This window comes from Rhipicephalus sanguineus, chromosome 11 (genome assembly GCF_013339695.2).
Source record: "Rhipicephalus sanguineus isolate Rsan-2018 chromosome 11, BIME_Rsan_1.4, whole genome shotgun sequence".
NCBI lineage: Eukaryota > Metazoa > Arthropoda > Arachnida > Ixodida > Ixodidae > Rhipicephalus > Rhipicephalus sanguineus.
In genome coordinates, this window is record NC_051186.1 from 60,683,199 (window position 1) to 60,706,661 (window position 23,463).

Genomic DNA, 23,463 nt, shown 5'->3' on the forward strand with positions numbered 1-23,463 from the left:
CAATAGATTGAAGAAAGATGACTGACACAAGGCGTGTTTTAATTTCTCAAAGCCCACTCACTGAACGTCTTCCCAAGAATAAATAGATTTCTTTAAGATTGGTCGAAGGGGTGTGACAATACTGTAATCCTGGATAAACTTTCTGAAGCGCGAGGTAAGCCCGATGAATGACTATAGTTCATGCGCTCTTTGAGGAGTCTGGAACATCTGAACAGCTCCCAGTTTCGATGGGTCGGGAGATAAATCATCTTTTAGATGCGAAGCATCTTATGGCGGAGCTCAAACGGTGTGCGGCGTGACCACCCTTACTGCGCATGCGCAAACCCTCTCCCCACGTCTCCTCTCCACTTCCCCTCTGGTAGTTGGGTGCGTTGCAAAGCACTCAAGCAGTGCCTTTGTTGTTCAAAGAGGATGAAGACCGCTAGATCTCTTGGTTTGCTGCGATGTTGCAGCTTTGCAGGTTGTATATGACAGTTTTAGCAAAGCGTCGTGCACTCACCGCTGCGCATAGATGTATCGTCCCATGTCAGTGCAGGAAATCGCATAGAGTTCACATTTTACGATAAGCTCTACTTGTGAAAACTCTTTCAAATCGACTGAAAAACGACGGCGAAGCTAAGTAGACGCACTGTCACGCTCCTCTGACTTCACTTCACAAGAAAACGAGAGATGCGTTGGGGCCAGATCACTTGGACAGACACACCTGGCGTCGCAGCAGATGATACGTTAAGTGTTTCTCACTCAATATGGTACTGTTATTTCCATAAATAGATAATGCGCACTTTCGAGGGAAATACAAGCGCGTTTGTTTCAAGTGTAACGAAAATTGTTCATTATAATGTGATGCCAAATCTAGAACACAATTGCAGAGCAATGCGTACCCTGGTGGTTGAATTTGTCTAGGTTTCACTTCTATCTCACGGTCACGCAAACTTTTTGTAATAAGCCTTACGTACAAAAGAATGAAGCAAGTTTTAATTGGGAATAACTTCATATCGCTTTGTTTTACACTCGGCAAACAAGCGTCGCGAATCTCAAGAACCTAATCCATCCGAAGCAAATCCGAAGCCTGTACTTCCCATCATTCCCATGGTGGTTGAAGCGCCGCTCAAGGAGCCCGCGTAGACACTAGTGCCAGAATCCCCTCTAGGTATTATTGTAAGAAAGTCTATGCCCAGCGCATGGCCTCCTAGATTAGCCGGCGGCGCGCCGCCGGCTAATCTCGGAGGCCATGCCCAGCGCGTGGAGCCATGCCCAGCGCAAACGCCAATGTCGACGGGAAACTGCTACGGATGAAACGCGGGCTCAACATGCCGAAACGCAACGGCAGCGTCGGTATGCAAACCCCACCGTACGCAACGCCGACGTCGAAACCAAGCGTCAGCGTCGAGCAAGCGCGTCGGCTGCGGACAGACGACGTGAGTCCCGCCGGTGCAGAACGCCTCACTGGACAACGTCAACGCCCAGGCTTCGACGGTGCCGACGCCCGGTTCCAGCGCGAATTTCTCGACCGGAGCTTGGGGCACAGCTGTATCGTGTGCGACCGACTTTGGTTCGATAACAATCTGACCGAGGTCGGTAGCATGCGCAACGAAAGCCAATGAAACGCAACGCGATCGTGCAAGTGCTCCGGCTTCGCATCGCCTCATGGCCCCCTTCAGCGGGAGATACGGCAATCTTTTGTAATAACATGCCCAAGATAATTGATGGCAGTACAAAAGAAGAAACACTTCTGTGGTTTGAACTACAAGGCTCTTTTTTCGAACCTTGTAAAGATGATTTCAAGGTGCGCGACGTGCTCTTCAAATGTTCGACTGATGATTGCGCAGTCATTCATACAGACAAGGGTATTAGTATTTAATACCGTCGGTGATTGCATCCAGGGCTCGCTGACAAGTGAATGGGGCATCTTTAAGTCCAAATGGCATCTGGAGGAATTCACAAAGACCCCACAGCGTAGGAAAGTCAGTCTTCGTTATGTCATCTGGATTCATTGCGATCTGATAAACAGCAGACAAGAAGTCAATGACAGAGAAGTACTTGCTTCCTGTGAGTGGCTGCAGCGCATCTTCAATACTTGGAAAAGGGTAAACGATGTCTTCAGTGACTGCGTTGAGGGGTAGATAATCGGCGCACATGCACGTCCTCCCGTCTTTATTTCCTACAAGGACCAGCGGGGACGCCATATGATTCCGAGAAAATCGCACTATACTGGCATCATTGAGGTCCTTGATAATACTCTTGACGAGATCACACTGCGCTGAAGACAGTTTGCGAGGACGTTGGGATATTGGCTTTGCGTTTCCAGTTGGAATGCAGTGTCGCTCAACTTTGCAGGAGCCAACATCCGTACTTGATTGCGCAAAGCAAGAAGAGTGTTGCGCCAGCAAATCCTTCACGACCTCCAGCTCACTGGAAGGTAACGTTGCTCCGACAACATTGAGCAAAGACAATGTAAGCTCGTCTTCCCCGACTCCGTGAAATGCGGCCCGGCAAGTTCGGCTCTTCGTCTCCTCACGACTGGCGGAGCAGAACGGTTACACGCAGTGTCGAGGTAAGTGGGCGAAGCCAAGCGAAGGTGTGCCGCTCTGATGTCACGGCGCATGCGCAGTCGTGCTCATGTGGCAGGGGCTCGGCGGAGCCATGTCTGCGCTAGCAAAGCAGGCGCGAAGCTATGCAAAGTTGCGCCTACGGTTGTTAGGGCAATGTGGGGTGACGTCATTACTGCGCGGAGTTCGTGCGGGATGGACCAGTGCTCGGCTTAAAGAGCTCCGCTGATAATAAAAAGCAAGAAGGAAGGGAGCCTAGCTCAGCTGTTTCGTCAGGTTTGGCACCACTGGCGCGACGCTAATTATTTCCCATTATTTTTCGAAATAAAAGATCTAATGCATTCCGGAGGTAGTAGCCTACGAGACACTATGTTGGAAAAAATAGAAATGATTGAAAAGTACCTTGAGGCACTGGTGATTACAGATGAAAAAAAAAAACTATACGTATATTCAACGCACATCGAGAAATCATTGTGAAGTGAAGTATTCTAGTAAGCTTTCAACAAAATTCATGCAAAAACACGCATTACATGTGGAAGCGAATTTTTTTAACACACATGCAACTATTCATACCTTTTGGCTAAGTGCGAACGCCGGTCCACATGACTCGATGTCGCGGGACATGCATTCTCTCATCAACTGGTATAGACAAGCGGCGTTTCGGGATTAACGACGAAAGCTCTTTGAGGGGAGGTTCTTGGTGTAGCTGAGTATTAAAACATATTCACGAGTGTTTAACTCTTAATTAATGAGCAGTGATGTGCGAACCAGCTATCATTTGACCACGTCAAATGACTGCAGTGACCTTTATTTTAGTTACTTGTTGTGTCTCCTATGCGAAGTTTCATTGTATTCTAGTTCATTGTAGTGTTTACTTCCTTTACAGTTCGTTTTGTTTCCACTTTTAGCTTAGAAACTCTCTGCAATTTTTTCATGCTCAACGTAATGTTTCTGTTCAACTGTCCATGTCTTTACCCCTGCTACGACTAAGACACGTAACGAAGTGACATAATCTTCTATTGCAAAATTAAGGGCATGTGCACAACTTACGCTCTCTACTTTTTACTGCAAGGAATATGACGCAAAGAAAAACAGACAGTCAAGCAACAGCTCAGGAAAAAAGAAGTATTTATTATAACTTATCCTCAATGTATTCTTGCTTCCTGTTTTTTCAACGTATGTGATGTCCCTCGAGGTATTTTATTTTGAGACGGGATCTTGGGTTTTAGTGGACCTGCAGGGGAGAATATGAAAATGTTTAAGCAGTCAATCTGGTCCGGAACAAAAAGAAGAATCCGTGCTAGTAGGGCCTAATGATAATGTGGATTGCACTGTGATAATGTCGATATCTAATAACGTAATTGGGGGTTCACCGTGATTAATCAAATTTCGTGTAATGCTTGCACGCCTCTTACTCATATTGCACTTGATGGTTTTCTTCCTCATAATAACAAAGAAAAACTGGTTCACATTGGAAACGTCTAAAACCGTGGTGGTGGTGGCGATGTTGCAGCAGGCAGGCTTAGCCTGGCTTGCATGGCCAGCAATTGTTCCGCCTGAGCATCTCCTGAATTGTACGGGCATGTAACCAAGTATTGGACAACCCAGTGTCTCGCAGGAAGACCAACAAAATTCGTTGCACGCTCCTCCTCGCTGCCGCGGGCCTTCAGGAAAAATGACATCTTCAAATGTCCGGTGCGTATGACAACCTTTTTGCAAGGTGCGGACCATCGCTGTTCTTTCCACATCAAACTGCGGGTAAAGCCAAATAAAATGTTCAATGTCCCCGATGTCACCGTAGAAGGCACAAAACGGGGAAGCGTATCGCCCAGTCTTGAATGACCAAGCCGGGGTGTATGCGGAGCCAGTTATTATGCGGTACAACAGCGTCGCTTGTTCACGAGAAAGTCTGTTGATTACACATGCTTGGTGTGGAAACTTGTAGATCGCCTTGAAATAGCAAAGATAGAGTCAGCGCGAATTGATATGGAGCATCATGGTCTTAAATTTCAAGGCCCTTATAATAATTATTGTTGTAATGTGCCACTATCATTCACATTGTCGTATGTTGAGTTTCAATGTTTGCGATTTTCCGTCATAGTCGGTTTATGCATATGTCGTTTATGGATACTGTTCAACGAGATTTACCAAAGGTCCTTCTGACTAGATAACGTGCCTTCAGGATGTTGTTGCGTTCACTTTAGGGGTTTGGGGTTTCTTTATAGAGGGCTTACATGACGATTGCACACCGAACAAAGCTACTGAGAGTTGTCCTTTCACTCTCCACTCTTCGTCTCCGCTTTCTTGGTAAGGTACATACCCCGCGTAAAATTTACCCTTTCACCGACTTAGCGCACCACGCTTTTCATGCAGTGTCTCGCCGATTGAAAGGTTTCAGGCGAGCCACATGCGGGACCTTTGTAATGGCAGAGCGTTTCCTACTAGCTGGGAGGCGTGCTCCTTGACAGCCTACTCCGCTCAGTTGATCTGGGGCAACAAATGGACCGGTGTAGTGGGCGAATAGTAGTTGGCAAAAGCCAGGATTCCGCAAAAACATCCATAACCACAGGAGGTCTCCCGGATTATAGGAGCGGTCTCCCGTGCTTTCAATCGTAACGGACTTTTAATCTGTCTTCTGATGCTACTGTTTCTTATTGTGGTGCTTATGATCTCTTTGCGAATACTATTTGGCAAGACGGCGAGCTTCACCGGCGAGACAGAGAGCCTCCGCTAAAGAAATATCGTCATGGTCACAAGAAGAAAAGATGGTATCAAGTACATAATGTGACAACCGAACGTAAAGCAGAAGTAAAGAGCTGCGCAGCCGGTGGTCTAATGTCGGGCAGCATTAAAGGTGCATGCAATGAACGGCAAGTCGTCGTCACAGTTGTTATCGTTAGATGCAACGTGCATTGAAAAGATGTTAGCCAGGGTGCGATTTGTGCGCTCGGTGGCCGCATTCATCTGCGGGTGCTGAATTCAAGCCACAAATATGGAGGAATTTCCCGACAACGTCTGCCGTAAATTGACGTTCACATTGACTTATGACGCGAGGAGGTTCGTGACGCAGGATGATGGAATGCACGAGGAATGAGCACACTTGGGTAGCAGTCGCAGGCGGCAAGGCGGCCGCCTCGTAGTGGCGAGTGAGATGATCCGCAGACACACTACCCTCCATCGGAATTGCCTTTCGACGAGCGCGAAAAAGGTGCCCATGAGGTCACTGCCAACTTGCTGAAGTGGAGCATTTGGTGGCGTCACAGACTGCGCCTGGCACCGGATGTACAACTGGCCACCTGGAGCTCAACAGACTGGCGCATGCGCGGGTAGCAAAAGCACTTCTTTGTACTATGAACTGTACGCGTCATTCCTTGATGACCCAAAGTGGTGTCATCATCCATTTTGTATAGAACATGTGAACAGAGCAACAGTTGCTCTCTCCGAACAGAACAGAGCAACAGTTGCTTCTCCGGAACCACCACCAGAAAGTGCGTGCTTACGGCGTAGGAGGTCTTCCTGTAGAATAGTCCATCACGAACACAAAAACGGCCTTCTGAGTGCACGCTCATGCGGCAGTAAATAACCCATCAAAGCTGCGGTCCTTTCGCTGCTCAGTTTCGAAGGTGGCTTTAACCAGGTTGAGGGGTGCCAGTGATGCTATGAGATGAGTAATTATGTCGGTGTCCGCAAACTGTCGGGTTAAGCGGTGTTCGCGGAAGGTAATCTGCGTCAGTGTGTTTGCTGCCGCTCTTGTACAGCACCGTAAAGCCTCACACTTGCAACGGGAGGGCCCAGTGTGCATAACGGACGGATTGATATGGGAGTTTTATGAGCCACCACTGGGAATGATCATCCCTGACCATTCTGTATTGGCGACCGCACAGGTATGAGCGGAATCACTACTCAGCGAAGACGAGAGCCAGAGATCCTTGCTCAGTCGCCGTGGAACTGAGGTCCGGCTTACTTAAAGTGCGGCTCGCATAAGGTATCACGTGTTCCTTTTGATTGCAGCGCTCTACTAGAGCTGCGCGTATGCCGATGCCGCTTGCGTCATTATGAACTTTATCCTCCGCAGAAGGATCCAAGTGCCGGAAGATTGGCTTTGGCGCAAGGACTTCAGTTGATTGAAGAAGTCTCGCAATCACGTGTCCATTCAGAACTACCACCATGATGCACAAGACAGGTAAAGGGAAGGCAATGTCAGCTAAGGCTGCAATTAATTGCAGAAAATAAGAGCAGAGGCCTGAGAAGATACGGAGCTCCTTCGTGGAGCAAAAGGAGTTCAAAAGCTTTCTCGGCCGCGGCCTCGTTTGGGTCGGGCTTGATTCCATATCGGAGGACACGCGAAAAGCGGGCTAGTTAGTACATAACTCAAACGTTGGAAAAACAGCGCGAATACAGGACGAAAGAAGATGACACGAGAAGGGGCGCTGGCTGCCAACTAAAAGTTTCATTGAAGAAACCAAGAATATAGTGATAAACGAAAGAATGAAAAAATATTAGTTAGTCACGTGCGTCACGTCAAATAGCGGATTTATTTTTCGAACAGATCAAGCGACGAAACGCTTACACATCGCTCGCCCCTTTGGTAGATAGCAAATGCCTCGAATATTTCCCGCACGCGCCTTTGACGATACCGTTTAAGGAGGGGGACGTCAGACAGACTGGGGGTTGCACCCATGCACCCCCAGCCTCTGCTTTAGGCCAAGCAGAGTGGTGTCCATGAATATCTCAAATTTTTAAGGCGTGCGAAACAGTCCAAAAGGCGTCATGTTGGTTTCATACAGTCCCGGCGGGGTTATGAACGCCGTCTTTTCTTTGTTCATTGGGTGCGTACAAATTGCTCAGGAGCCTGATGTATATAAATAGTCGAAAAATGGGATGCTCAACAGGAGACAGCCTAAGCGTGACATCAGTTCGTGGCAGAGGATCACCATGCTTCTTTGTGACGGAGTTCATGCGGTAAGAAAAGACACTGAATCTCTGGGTACGGCATTTTTACTTGATAATAATCACTGAATCTGATCTGGACTTCTTGATTCATGAATGATGCCCGCCTGTAGCATTTCATGCATTTTATCGTCAAATATCTTGGGTTCAGATGGCGATGGCAGTAGGGTTTTTTTCCTGTTGGCTTTGCTGTTCTTTTATTGAAAATGTGGTGCGTACGAGAAGCAGAGGACAGAGGGCGCTTGGCCACTCTGGCCAAAGTCGAAACCTGGGAAGTATTTAAGAGAACGGCTAAAAGTATACGACATTTTCCCGGGTAAGTGACGCATCGACCATAGGTAAGATGCGCGGCAATCCAGCGCGTAATAATATTGAGGAAGCAGACGCAAATTAATTTGTCGTTGCTGTGTCCAATGACTAATTTATATCGTGGTAGCCAGTTCTTAGCCAGCCGGTCTGAGAACTGGCTAACCTGCCTTTCCCTCCGTCTTTCTCCTTTTCCTCCTCTTTCCTCCTATAACATGATTCTCGTCATGTTAACGAAATATATAGCAACGGGTATCGCATAAACTGTCGCTACAGCTTTTGTTAAAGAAAAAATGACTTACGCAGACACATTTCCTTGCACTTTTGCTCAGTCAAAAAGTAGTTGCCGCGTGTGGTACATTGTCTGTGGTGGAACACTCTGCAGTTCTTTTGATATTGGTCAAAATACCAATGGTGGCTTTCTGGTCGACAACCACCAACGGTTGACATCTGCATGCAATCTTGCAGGTTCTTTTTTGCACCAAGCTCTGAAAAAGATTTAGCTTCAATTTTATATGCAGGAACGTGTGCATGGGCAGGTACGATGTGGTTTCTTAGTATATAGAGACGCATGCACTTCTGAATCGCTGAAATAGAGGTCAGCTGGTAATAGGTTGTCTTGGATATTAGCGCTGTAACTTGAGGACTAACTTGCACGCACATTACACGAAGCGAAAAAAGCCGGGCGTAGCTTGCACTAGTGGCGCAAGGCTAAAGGCACAGCGAAGATGATCGGTTCCTAGCTAGTCTTGGCCATACAAACTGGTGCCAAGTTATACGAAGTGATGTCAAGTGATGCCAATTTATAACAGAGTCCTTTATTACATCTTATTAGATGTAATAAAGATTAATTAGATACATCGCGATACAGTACAGTACTACATCGCGAACTAATTTAAACGAGTCGAGTCCAGCAGTGTCGTTTGGCAATGCGTCACGATTCCCGGTAAGCGGCTTCCTCATCGGCAGGGCGAAACTTGTTCGGTCTCCCCATGTCTGCATCTGGCGCCGCGCGCAGCCGCCACTCGCCGAATTCGCAAACAACGAAAGAGCCCATGAGGCGTCCGTGACGTCACGTCTGAAGCGACCGAGTGGTGGCGCGCAGTGTCCAGGCAGGCGTCCGTGACGTCTGCCTGGCGTGATGGGCTGATGGGGGAGCAGTGTATGGTCTAGCGAAAAACTTCGACAGCTGCGCATCTGCTTGCTAAGCAATGTGCGGTGACATATCGCGGCATGTTTCTTTTTTGTTGTTGTTGTTTTTCACGCTGGAGAGATTACAGCCCGGCTTAAACAGCCCCGTGGTTGAAACTAAAAACTAGCTATGTCGGGCTGTTTCGTCGTACATATTTATGCTTGGTGTAACAATGAAATTGCTGACCAGTAGAGAGCCGAACGCGCGAACGTTAGATTGAGCATGTGAAGTGCTGTTGTTATTTTATCTTGGTTTTGTAACTGTGGTGCTACCCACGTATATATATACGTATGACGACACAGCCCGAAATAGAAAGTTGTTGGTTGGAAGTTCGCGTTGTGTGTGTCCACGGCCGCCCCAAGTTACCGTGCTAGTATGCAAGACACTTAAAGATAATTACAAAGCTCTGAAATTTATATTTATTAAACCCAACAAGCATGTAATAGACAATCAGGGAACATGTCACTTGTTCTCGAGTCGTCAACTTACATTGAAATAAGCTTGTCAGTCCTGAAAACATGGTCTTTTTTCTAGTCGAAAGTACAGGTTTTTACGATCAAATAAACATTTGAACTTCAGATAGTCTAGTGTAAGTACGACTTAACTAATTACAGATGCCAATCATCTAATCCCAGTGCCAAAAGATTTATTCTTAGCGCCAGGCATTTTAGTTGCCGAGATAGAATACATACAAAAAAACGCACACAATAGCTCGTTGGTTTTAGTAACCTAAAAAAAAAACGAAATAATGTTACAGTATCACTATTACGCGTCAATCAAACATTATTGTATTCAAGTATACAGGAGCATGATATACCGCCTTACAAGGCTTTTGCACTACGTTTCCTGGTTATCGCGATATCGAAATTTTGATGCTTCTGAACATATCACTTCGTAAGTGTTGGGCTACTGCGGTGTACTGCAAAATCGCGTAACATAGATCTTTACACGACGTCACAATATATTGGTGAGAGAGGAGATACTGCAGAGCAGTGAAAGTTGACGAGCAGCGTCGGCTGCCGTATTTACCCTCATGCTTCTAACATCTGGGCTAATGCATTTCCTCGCGTATTACCAGCACTGCTCCATGATAAATATTGGCTTGAGTTGCCCGAATCACAGCTATTATAAGTACCATTTGGCTAATGTCGGCTGGTATTATCGCCTTATATCAGCTATACCTGACTATATACCGGTTGGTTCTCATTAAGCTTGGCTAAAACATCGCTGATGATGTTGGTTAAATGACGGCTAATTGTGCTAGGGTCCTCACGGAGACTTAAGAAACCAATGGGCGATTCCGAACTGCGTTGACATGGACATGAAATGCATGGGATTGGAAGAAGCTATACAATAGTAGGGACTTTTGGCATAGTACTATATATCTTATGCTCACTGTGACAATAGCGTCATGTGGCGTCCCCCAACGAGTTCGCGAAAACGTTTACTCACGTTTGGCGGCCAACAAGCACGACTTTTGCGATAAGAAAACACTTGGTGCTCTACTGCAGAGTACGTTAGGCTGCATGAGGCAACTTTTGGTGCGACATTGAAAATGCCATGACACGTTTAATATGCGACACAGTCCTTGAATCACCGGAGCTTGGCAAAATCGTGGTAGCGCTTGCGGAGAAGCTGTAAAAATAAAAGAATACGCGAGCACTGTAAGAATGGTGGCCACAAAAACAAAACAAACGCAGTGACACTTATAAATATTAACGGGCTCTGGAAATGATGGGCCACGTTCCTGTCTCCTTTGTTGTTGTCTTTTCCTTTGTTGTTGTCTGCTGATTTGTTGTGTTTCGAGTGATCGGGCGAGTCATATTGTGAAATTCAGCGTTCTCCTCTTCCCACCTAACCACGTCTATGTGTACTTCGATGTACCTGCCATGTGGTTGAATAAGATCAACTCAACTGAAGGAAATATGCTGGCCTCAGGCGAGTATATTACCAAATGAAATTATGTGACAGTTGTCGCCCGTCATGAATACTCACTTCTTCTTCTTCTTCTTCTGCTATTTTCACCCATAACGCCCATCATTCCTGGCATATCGCCTTTCCTAGAGGTAAAATGCTAGAGACCCGTGTGCCTAGATCACGGTGCATGTTAAAGAACCACAGCTGTTCAAAATTTCCAGAGCCTGTCCACTACGACGTCTCTGATAGTCATGTCGTGGTTTTGCAGACGCAAAACAGTAACAGTTATTATTATTATTATTAACCATATCACCCTTCTTCGTCTTCCTTCACGTGGCCAGAGCAGCCCACTTCTCTCTTGTGGTCATCTTTTGAATACATCCCCTGCCAACGGAGGTACACGACGTCCGAAGTCCGGCATGCTCGTTCTTCTACCGCACACTGGACTCGCCGTTTTGACCGCTGGGCGCTTTCCTTCGGCGCTTGCTCTTCAAACAAACTCCTTAAGCCAATTAGAGGCCTTCTTATCAAGTTTCGCACATTTCAAGGGCACTCATTAGGAAGAAGTTTTGTGTTTAATTCAAGAATTTATCACTTCGCGCAGGACAAGGTGGGCTGTGGAACACTGTAAGAGGCCTTCGTTCTATTGTGGACATAACATAGGCTCAAATGGATCTTGATGACGATCACATTCGAAACAATCCGGCAGATCCCACGCACTGTGGGAATCGATGTAATGCGAAGCAGCCAGCAAAGAGCTGCATACATCGCCTTGATTGACTTTGAGCCAAATGAAATCACTCATGCCATGCCATCTAGCTCACCATATATCGCATGTTTGCCACGCACGCATGCATCCACAATCTGGTATATGCCATGCTAATGAGACGTATATTCTGGTATGTACAATGCATGACCGGCCGTTTATGTTCATCACGCATTCGTGTCATGTCATACCAGTTTTGGTATATATCCAGTTAATAAAACGGCTGGAAGCGCACCATGACAGAGTCATGTAAATCATACCGTACATGACATACATAGCATGAGTCGTATGTTAGGGCCTGTCATTTATGTTCGTCATACAGTCACATCGCGCAATTCCAATTTTGGTGTATATGAAACGAGCGAAATGGCCGCGAGTGCACCATGAGTGTGGCATGTAAATCATGCCATACATGACATGCATATCATGGTTTTCGAAAAGTCACGGTTTCGCCGCAAGGGCGAAGCAATGAATGCGATAGCAAGAAACTAATGCTATACGAAGTGAGGCTCGGCAATGGATACTCTCAGTTTGAACAGCGCTCCTGTTGCAAAGGCAGCCGAAGCAGCGAAGGAAACTAGCGTGCTTCAAGTGTTCAGCTGTGACACTTGATAGTTCGCTGCACATCTTCTGTTTGTTCGTTTAGCGGCGTCCCTTGAGCTCGAGTGACTTTCGTACGCTCCGTAACATGAGCGCGGACATCACGGTGAAAGCGTGAAACATCCCACTTCCCCTCAGCACGAGAAAACCACGCGAGCAGACAGCGGAATGGCAAGGCTCTCCCTGCGCAAACATAAGAAGAAGCGAGCGAGCTCGCCGACGCGCTCCTCGCGCCATCTCGCTGGTAATGAAGAAACGCTTATAAGCGCATGCCGGTCTCCGAGTCCGTCCAGCGCTAAAGAGTGTGTATATAACGCTCGCCGTTAGCTACGTGGAGGAATGTGCGCTTCGTGGTGTAGTGGCTAGCGCCACTCGCTGCGGAGCAAGAGGTCCCTGGTTCGATTCCGCGCTTCGGAAGCATTTTTCTGATGATTTTTCTTTGGGGCTTTTATATATATATATATATATATATATATATATATATAGATACTTATACATATACGGTGCATCACGACGGCGACGGCAAAATTCAGCCGAGGACTTTCCATATAATTGCTATCGCAATCAAAATATTAAGCACCTGTCACTTATATTCTTCATGCAGTCGCGACGCGCAATACAAATTTTGGTGTATATCAATCTAGCAAAACGGCCGCGCTCGGACAATGAGTGTGGAATGTAAATCATACCGTCAATTATACGCATATCATGATTTTCAAGATCCCACCTGGCATTTATGGCTGTCATACAGTCGCGTCGCACAATACCAATTTTAGTGTATGTCAAGCTAGCGAAACGGCCGCGAATGCACCATGAGCGTGGCCTGTAAATCATGACATACACGACAAGAATGTCGTGGTTTTCATGTTACCAACTGTTCATGTTCTTCGTACAGTAACATCGCCTAATACCACTTTTGGTGCATATCTAATCTAGCGATACGGCCGCGAATGCACCATGAGCAAACCATGTCGTGCATGACTTACATGTCATGATTTTCATGTTGCCACGTCTCTTTACGTTCGCCATATAGTCGCGTAGCGCAATACCAATTTCGGTGTATGTTAAGCTAGCGAAACGGCCGCGAATGCACCATGAGCGAGGCATGTAAAGCATGACACACATGACATGCATGTCATGGTTTTCATGTTACCCACAGTTATGTTCTTCATGAAGTAGCAGCGCGCAATGCCAATTTTGGTGTATATCAATATAGCGAAACGGCCTCGAGCGCACCCTGAGCAAATCATGTCGTACATGACTTGCATGTCATGATTTTCATGTTACCACCTCTCATTGACGTTCTTCATACAGTCACATCGCGCAGTACGAATTTTGGTGAATATCAACGTAGCGAAATGGCCACGAGTGCGCCATGAGCTTGGCATGTAAATCATCTCGTACATGACATGCATGTCATAATTTTCATGTTACCACGTGTCAGGTATGTTCGTCATACAGAAATTTCTCGTCATACCAGTTTTCCTATATATCCATTCATTTAAACGGCCCCGAGCGGCCCGAGGTCATGTCATGTAAATCATGTTGCACATGACATGCGTGTCATGATGTTCGTCATGAACTCTTGTCACACCATACCAATTTTGGTATTTATGAAATTAACGGAACGACCGCAAGAGCCCCAAGGCCGTGGAATGTAAATCATGCTGTTCATGACACGCATGTCATGATTTTTTATGTTATGATCTGCCACTTATGTTCGTAATACGATCATATTATCCCATACCAATTTTGTATACATCCGAATAACGAAACGGCCAGGAGAGCACAAAGTCGTAGGCGGATAGATAGATAGATAGATAGATAGATAGATAGATAGATAGATAGATAGATAGATAGATAGATAGATAGATAGATAGATAGATAGATAGATAGATAGATAGATAGATAGATAGATAGATAGATAGATACGCTCAAAGTCGCAGAAGTTCGCTAAGAAATGCTTCGCATTTAAAAAATTGGCCGCGTATCTGCGTGCTTCGCAGCAAATGTCGTCTAAAGACGATAGAAGAGGCGCTGCGTGAGATATGGGCCATCTGGCAATGCGTCGGGAAACATGAGTGCTGTGTTGCGGGCTGGTAGTCCCGGCGCAGCGGCAGGCGAAGACCGGCGGTGACCAACGCGACCGGTGGGGACGCCGGCCAGCCCGAACACGCTGTTTGGCGCGATGCGCCGAAGGAGAAGAAACGTCCGAACTCAACAAGTACTCTCCACAAACTTTACACGTCGCCTGGGTAAAACAGGTATGCCAGAGCGGCGCCCCCTGTCATTCGTACAATGCAATACTGAACCGAAACCGAAACACAACATGAGCTTGTGCAGAGGGCACGGAGTACAGAACACTGTAGCACGGAGGAAGACAAGTTTCAGCGCAGTCGCATTTTCAGCTCACCTTAAGAAACTAGGGTTGTAACATTGTAGGGCGAGTAGGGCCGGGAGGACCGTCACGACGAAAACCTGCCTCCTCAGTCGTATTCGCCTGAAGCGTTGGTGTGGCTTCGCGTTCCCTCCTCCGCTCCTGGCCTTTCCACAAAGCTACTGCCTAAGTACGAAGGCCCCTACCGTGTCCTACGTCAAGCATCCCCAGTTAACTATATGATTGAGCCTGTTCAATCATCTACGAACCGCCGTCGTCGCGGCCGCGAGACTGTTCACGTCGATCGACTGAAGCCGCATTATGACCCACCAGTTGTACCCGTTCCTTAGGTCGCCAGGATGGCTCCTTTTCCGCGGGGGAGTGATTTGTAACATGGTAGGGCGCAGACAAGAACGCCTGCGAAAGAAGAAGACGAAGACGGTTGTTGTTGGCGCTCGCGCTTGCTCGGCTTGGACCGCTGATCGCTTCAGCTGTGGCAATATTTTAAGTCTCAACGTTAAACGCATACCATCAAGGCCTTTAAAATTGCGTATCTATGTATTTTCTGTTAAAGGAACACACCGTCTAATACTTACCTAGTGATGTTGCGCCTCAGATATGCGTAATGTTTGCTTTTTGATCAACAATGTACACAAGTATGAACCTAGTCAGCCGTTCACGATGGCTGGCACTTGGGCAAGTGGTTCAACTTTGGCCGAGTGGCTGAATCGAGGGACGTGCCGACAAACAGAAAGACAGACAGGACAGACAGAAAGACAGACCAAAATTTCGGCGTTTAAGTTCCCCAAGAAAGACTATCGTCTTTAAAAGGTAGGTCCCACGAACTGTGGGAATCGATCTTATGCGAAGAAGGTGGCGGGAATTCGGCTATGCCACATTTTTTTTTTTACATTCAGCCAAACGTTACGAGATGAACGGATGTGTTTGGGCAAACAGCGTAGCTGAGGTGATGGTGCACTGTTCATCAAGGATAAATCGCTGTTATTGCGCTGTCTTGAAGAAGCTCAGCAAATCGCTGTTGTCCCCGGGCATAACTTGCAGAATTGTGTGTGATTTAGCGGCTGTGTAACGTGGCTAGTGATCGCGAAATTTGGCTGCCACCGCGAGAATCGCGTTAGAGTTGAGGTGGCAGCCTTGCGTGATAGGTCGTCTTTGCACTAAAGTAAGAAATCGCAACCACAGAGTGCGGCAAACGTCGAGCATCATTGTGCAACATACGGATGACCACCACGCATGCTTTGCTCAGATTTCTCGCTCTGCAGCAGATAATGTTGGGACGTTGTTTGCATTATACATTTTTTAACAGCGGAACCCTTTAAGCTTTTCGTTCCGCCGTTTCACGTGACCAGAAAACTAAGGTGCGCATAGCGGCTGCGACGCGATAAGTCGGTTGGTGCGCGCTCTCATCGTCCTCTTCTTCATCTTAGGATTGACTGTAAATAAAGACAGTCTGCTCGTGGTGACGTACATTCGAGAAATGAGGATAGTTTTAGTACATTTGAACAGCAGCGTTCTTTAAGCTTTTTGTTCCTCCATTTCGGATACACTGTGTAGTAGAACACCCTGGGTAGTGGTTTCAGGGAGCAGCTACGAGCGACGCGTCTGTCGTTTACGGTACGAGATGTCGCCACCAGAGCATGGGCTGTATGAAACTTACGGCACGTGCGGCCACGCAGTACGGAGTAGTCGCTCTGCATTTCGGTGCATCTTCCGTAAATTGTAACCGCTGCCTGGCAGAATTTCCTACCTAATTTGGCCAGTGGTGGCCGCTTGCAAAATCGTCCAGCATTCATTACCGCGGTCGTGAGAATGGGGCTACTACTGTGTACACATGAGCTGCTTCGATCGCGACGTTGGCATGCCCAAACTCAGTTTGGTAGTGATGCGCGTACTAAAACGTGCACTACGTTAAACGATCATCAACTTGCGCAGTAAACGTTCAGCAGTAAACATCCTATCTCTTAAAGAAGCGCAGAGTGGTCTTGCAGCATCGGCACATACAGATTGTTAAAGTGCGTATAAAGAAGAAACCGCGACGCTCCTGGCGTTCACGCTTACAGCCAGGCATCGCATCTCTCGTATTCCACTGTGAAGAAAACGTCACTGTAGTTCGGGTGACCACCTCCACAGAAAGCAGGTATGTGGCAAGCAGCACCTAGCATAGCGTAGCCATGCTTAGCATTGTTTAGCAAGCGGGTGGAAAAGGCATACTGCGCGAGGAGGATGAAACCAGGTGGGGAGAGGCTAAAGCGGGTATGCGTCACAGAAAGCGGGCATGTGCCAAGGAGCATATCATAGCCATGGATAGTGTAGTTTTGCAAGGTGATGGGAAATAGAAGCGAGGTTCAGGGGGACTGATGCTGGAGTGAAGAGGAGGCAAAGGATTAGGTGAGAGTCCAACCCTCGGCGGCCGCCCGCGGCGCGCACTACTGCGGCGCCGCGGGTGGCCGTCGTGGAACCTGCCGTCTCACTATACTGTCGTTGCCTCCTCCTCGCGCTCGCCTCACTATCGCCGTCTTTCATCCTCCGCAGCGATCCGCGTTCGCTCTATTTCGCCCTCGTTCGCTCTACCGGTTACGACAAAGCCGACGCCGCTCAACGCATGAACCAAGAGCTGCTCTCTAAAACGAGAGAGAAAGGAATAAAAAGATGAAAAACTCAATCTGCGTTCGCGAGGTGGTGGCGCTTGCATGCCAGCGCTGCCGTTCACTCAAAGAGCACAGGCCTGGAATTCCATGGCTTGAATTTTTTTCCTCGCTCATTGCTCTCCCACTTGAATTATTGATGCGCACCTCATGCTCATGGTGTTCAGGTGGGGTGTCGAGTGGTATAATAATAAGTGCTGGGGTTTTAGGCCCCATTACCACGATATCATTATGAGGGACGCCGTAGTGGAGGGCTGCGGAAATTTTGACCATCTGGTGTTCATTAATTAAGGTGTACCTAAATCTATATATCCGGGATTCAGCAATTCGCCTCCGTCGAAATAAGGCATTCGATACTTCGACCTTTCCTAACTACTGGACCACCATAGTCGACCACCGTGACTACTGTACCTCCATGGCGGGTACGGATCGTGTTGTCTTGCTATTAGTGCTGTGCGTGCCTTTGACAGCTGCTGTCAAGGCTGTTATAGGCTACTTGAATAGTGCAGGACTGGACACCAGACTCTAGCGAAACCCCTATGGTGCCCGGTTGTTGAACACACACATAACTCTTTCCTCTCCCCATCATCACCCCTCATCACAGATTTTTTCCCCTTTCTTTTTTGCCCTGGCATAGTAGCAGGCTAAAACGCATTAGCTCAGGCCGACCTCTCTGCCTTTGAATAAACTCTTGCTCTCTCTTGCTCAATGAAGTAGTTGTGTGCCTTGCACGGGCGAGCGCATAGACCTAGGCGGCTAGATAGACACGCTAATGGTGATTTTTTTTATTGGCGCCAGTATGCCTTACTGCACAAAAGTGAATTTGCGTCGCCAATCACTGCTTGGCATATTTAAATCAGAATTTTGCCTACCTGTAGCTATTAATCTAAAGCAGTAAAACAAAAACTCATGTTGCTGTCGTGATGCTCGAGTATCATTGCGCGAAACTTCAAAATTTTACCGAGCAGAATTTCAATGCTTTCTGCTGTAGTTTTTCATAACTACCTCGCATCTTTTCTACAGAATTTCTTCAGTCACGGCTACACTTTACTTGAATGAAAATTATCGAGCGCCTTAAATTGCCGGCACAATACGGAACAAAATAACTTCTTGCTTTTGGCAACAAAGGGCGGAAAAGCCAAACTAAGAACGAAGGATAAACCTAGTAGAAGGTAGGATTGGATAAGATAAGATGCTGTCTTTGACCGATTTTCCCAGCCTAGTGTTATAAGCATTAAAGGTACAATCTTAAAATTTTGACGGCTCATAGATTGCTACCCGTACCTTAGTTTCATTATAAAAACAACTCCCTGTGAACATTATTATGCGCACAATTACTGTTTGGCACACCGCCTACACGGTAGTATCGCCGAGTAAATGCGATAAGCACGACAGCGAAATAAATATCATAAGGCGCTGATTTAAATTTTGTTTTTGCGCTACACATAGCAATACAGTTTTTTACAGAAAGCAGGAAATAAGTTCGAGATGCAGTGGAACAATCGGTTTCAGAGAGCTGTTATCGCTATTCAAAAACGTCGATTTTAAAGCCGTTAGCATGAGTCTCAAGCATGACAGTTAAGTCGCCTTCTTTCATTGTTTAAATCCATAGAAAACACACCCGCTAAGCAGCATCTATTCATAGGCATAGTGCAGGTGGGTTTACGTATATGGGCCGATGTGTCTTGAGTGTATTGTTCGCACCAGTGCTGGGCAGTATCGAAGATACATGTATCTTCGATACTATCTTAGATACATTTCGGGTACCTTGTATCTGTATCGCGATACGTCTCGCAAAACAAGTATCTGTATCTGTATTTCCGATACATTGACGAATGTATCGTGTATCTTAAGATACAAGATACTGCGATCGCACCACCACCGTGCGAAGCAATAACGTTCGCTGAGCTCGAGCTTCTCAAGCTGATGCTGCTGCCACTAATTCACTGGAATAAAATTAAAGGCAGTGACATTATTTTATCTTTCCGCATGAGTTTGCTAGCGAGGATAGGCGATAAGCTCTGAGCGTCCCTATATATTGGATGAGCAGAGTTACGAGGTGGCGCTCGCGTCGTCTCGAGACAAGCGCGCGAACGTCTGCGCCCAGCCGAACTTTTGTTTAATCGTTTTTTTTTAGTTTTGTCAGTGCCATGACACTTGGCACTTAGCCACTCTCCTGTGCCGCGTACTACAATGCGTGCGGCGTCTTTCGCACACATGCTGATGCCGCTGTAAAGTCATTATCGAAGTTCCTCTTGTGTGATCCTTCGTTACGAAGTCTAAAGAATGCAAGAATGGCGGGTTGCTTTGCCTCTCGTGGCTTTCACACTTAAGCGATTTGAAGGATCTCATGAATGTAGAGAGAGAGAAAGAATAAGGTTGAAAGGCAGGGAGGTTAACCAGGGCTGAGCCCGGTAGGCTACCCCGCCCTGGGGAAGGGGGGAGGGGGAATAAAGGTTATAGAGCGGAGGAGAGAAAAGTCACTGTTGCCGTCGACGTAACGGCTGCTCTGCGCTTGACACCACAGGCAGTGAGTCAGTCCCGTGGCTGAAAATAGAGCAGCGCATTTGTTGCTTTATGCAACTTGTATGCGCGGTCCCATGCAACCAAAAATCTTGTCGACGGTGAAGTCATGGTCGTGCTGCTAGTGTTCTCAAACAACAGACTTCTGAAGACTTGCGAGAACTGGAGTGATGGTGTCCAGCAGTTGCAACAGCTACAGCACCAACTGTACCGATGCTGGATTTAACAGAACACGCATTCACCTAACAGATGCTATCTTAGCTTACGTCTGTTTTTCTTTCAGAGTTTTTAAAATCATAATTTGATTGTTAGCAGAAGTTATTTCTTAGCTGTCGTTCTTTTCTATTCCGTAGATTACCTATGTCTCTATCTTGTCTTTTTTTTCTGCCGGTCTGCTTACTGCAATATGCCCTTAACGTGCTGCCAATGTAAGCTCTCTGCTTTATTCCTAGTTTTAACTGTCTGCGTCATTTTTGCCGCTGTTCTTCTTCAAGTGGAATATAAGTTTATATACTTATATTCCACTTGAATTTACTGTTATGTAACGGTGATGTTGAGAACAAATATATAATAATATGGGCGCGCCTGGAGTATGCAGTAACGATAATTCTGCTTAGTGCTAACTAAATTAGCAAATTTGAGTTTGCATTATAATAACGTAAATTATTAGGCGCCATCTTCAATACGTTGGCAAATACGTTGGCAAACACTGTTATGCCAAATGCTCCGTTTTTCTCATGAGCGTCCCAAAGAGTCGTTTTACGCCATTTTCCATAGGCACTGAATTCAATTATCGTAGCTATTAGGAGTTACCCGCCGCGGTGGTCCAGTGCTTATGGCGCTTGACTGCTGGCCCCAAGGAGGTTTATGGCTGGCCCGAAGGTCACGGTAGCCGGATTTCGATGGAGGGAATATGGTAGAGGCCCATGTGCTTATATGTATGTTTTAGAACCACAGGTGGTCAAAATTTCCAGAGCCCTCCACACAGCGTCTTTCATAATCATATCGTGGTTGTTCGACGTAAAACGCAAGTTATTAGTAGCTCTTAGGGGTGTCTCCTGTATCGCGTTTCTGTGCTTATTCGCTGTGTTTGATACCGAACCACTTTTCTATATTACTTAGATATATTTGTTTTCTTTGTTTAGGCTTCCCTGAATTCTTTTACTGTTGCTAATCACCAGGTAATGGGATCTATAAGTGTCAATAACGTGAATAGCGGCGGTGTCCTGCAGCGCTTTGCGCAACTGTACAATGCGTCTGAAACGTTTCTGGGCTGCATATGTTCCTGGTGACGTACACCTGTCCGGTGATCCGTTATTGCGAAAACCGTAATATGTTTATCGGCAAGTTAGAACTCCATATCGGTATTTGCACCATCATGCGGAGGCTTCTTATTGAAGTTCATGTGGTTACTTGGCAACCCGCTTGCTGGTCAGCAAGCAGAGTAGCGACTAGCTCCCATCAGTTACAAAAGCTACAAGCAAGAATCGCTATCAGCGAAATGTATAAAGAGCTGTCATGTTAAGCAACTAAAACAACGCCAATAAGTTGTTTCGGAATGAAACAGATATCCCTTCAGCAAGAAGTACAAAACTTTTGATATACTAAGAGAGTTTTCTTTCAAATAAAACACAATTGGTCGCAGTTAATAAATTTTCAAGCGAACATTTATGTGCATAGGCGTTTAATGCTGCATTGTATAGATATACATATATATTAACAAATTTGAGAATGTATCGAAGTATCTTAAAATACAATTGGAATGTATCGTATCGGATACAATCAGTGTTGCAGTATCTTGTATCTGTATCCCAAATACTTCTTGCCTGAGTATCTTGTATCGTATCGCGATACAATTTCAAAGTATCTTTGCCCAGCTCTGGTTCGCACTAGTTCGGGCATCCGCACAGAACATTTGTAAAGCTTAAGACAAAACCACAGCCTTCACGCGTTTCTAATGATGCGGTGCCGCTAGTCCTAAAAAATTATTGGATAAAGTAATTCCTGTCCCAGAATTCTATCGCTATCTCTTTGAGTTAAACTGCAATACAAGTTTGCCACGCAACACAACAAGCAAGAGAACTTAGCCATGAATTACGAGGAAAACATTTGAAAACTTATCTGCTCAGTTTTTATCATAAAATAAGTGAGACGAACACATGCAAATATTTTGAGGTTTATTCTGACTTTATTAATGAAGACACATGTTTGTTCCAAATATGAAACACCGTCCAGATGGGGGAGCGCTATTGCTGCCATGGTCTACGAACAAAATCTCACTGATTGTGGTCTTTTTAGCGCGATGTGTGGAATATAGCAAAGCAATTGTTTCCTGTGTTCAGGCATAATTCAACATTTCACTTAGTGCATCTGACTGCCGATATCTTTGTGCTAGATTGCCGCTTATACGTTTGCCTGTTCTCATGGTGCCACCTTTCTTATTAGGGGCGAAGCACCTTAGCGTCTCGCGTTGTCGGCGTGTCATGTCGTCGTCAGGGTTTATCATAAACGGGTATGCGCCAGTAAAATTGGGTAAATTTCGCTACTCGCCGCAGTTTCATACGATGCATATTATGAGTCGTCTTTACTGCTTAAAACAATACGTTTGGCTTACCAGTGGTGTCAGGATTCCCGACGAAATTTACCAAGGCACTCAAGTTTCTTATCTAAAGTCAGATACATAAACGTGCCTCTGTATGGTAAAACCATCTATTTGAAACACCGCTTCTTGAATCATGTCTGCAAAGTGATGGTGCATTAGTGGATCGGTGGCAAGTAAAGCCATAAAGAGTAAATATTCTGCTGTCGAAAACGCCGGCGTCCATGGCGTCCAGTGAGAGCCTGGAGGGCTTCAAGAGCAGCGTAATACTTAATTCATGGAAAAGGAGGCCTATGAAAATTTGATAAATATGTGCCAGCGGTCACCGAAATTAGCGTAACATACTTTTGTATACTACAGTCTGTAACTTGAACATTAATACCGAACCCCAATGTTGACAGGTACACTATAGGCTTGTGTTTGCAAGCTATTTGAACACCACCAAAGCCAAGCACAGATTCCTGGGGTTCCTGGGTGAACAAGCCACTTTCTTACTCTATTCTGTAACTGTACGGTGTTACTTCACTTCTGCGTTCTGTCTGATTGCGTACCAAGGAAGAAATGCATATTTTGAAAACATTCATGCAACCAGGTAAAACATTGCATAGTTACAGACCGAAATTGACTCGTGTATTCCGTTAACTGGGTAGATGCGCGTGAGCGAAACGATAACTTACCATGGACGCATGTAATGGTTATGAGGAGAGTAAAGGCGCTGCATCGAAGCGCCATTGTTAGGTGCTTCACGCCTGTGCAGCGGACTTCGATGCATGCTATTTTACGGTGCGCAACGGACTCTACAGCTGCTGTTTTTCTCAAACAATACTGACCAATGGCATGTAGAGTGTTGCAGTAAAACAAAGCCTTTATTTCCTCACAAAGCGGAGGCAATTCTCCAAGTAGCCTGCCTCAGAAAGTAGCAGACCAACACGGTTCATGTTGCGATGAATTCATTATCTTGAAGTTGAGAGGCGTTAAATCATTGATAATGGTCACAAAAAAAAAATAACTCACAGGG

The 23,463-nt window shown here is 46.1% G+C and overlaps 1 protein-coding gene across 1 annotated transcript; it reads right to left on the bottom strand.

Annotated features, from left to right (window-relative positions):
• Positions 1-3,663: 3,663 nt before the first annotated feature.
• On the bottom strand, positions 3,664-23,253 carry LOC119373396 (protein AMBP). Its single transcript, XM_037643423.2, has 4 exons — positions 23,123-23,253; positions 10,450-10,632; positions 8,108-8,293; positions 3,664-3,783 (listed from the first exon to the last, which is right to left on the bottom strand). Exons 1-4 carry the CDS (start codon positions 23,175-23,177, stop codon positions 3,695-3,697), a joined length of 513 nt encoding a protein of 170 aa, XP_037499351.1. The 5' UTR covers positions 23,178-23,253; the 3' UTR covers positions 3,664-3,694.
• Between the last annotated feature and the right edge of the window lie 210 nt (positions 23,254-23,463).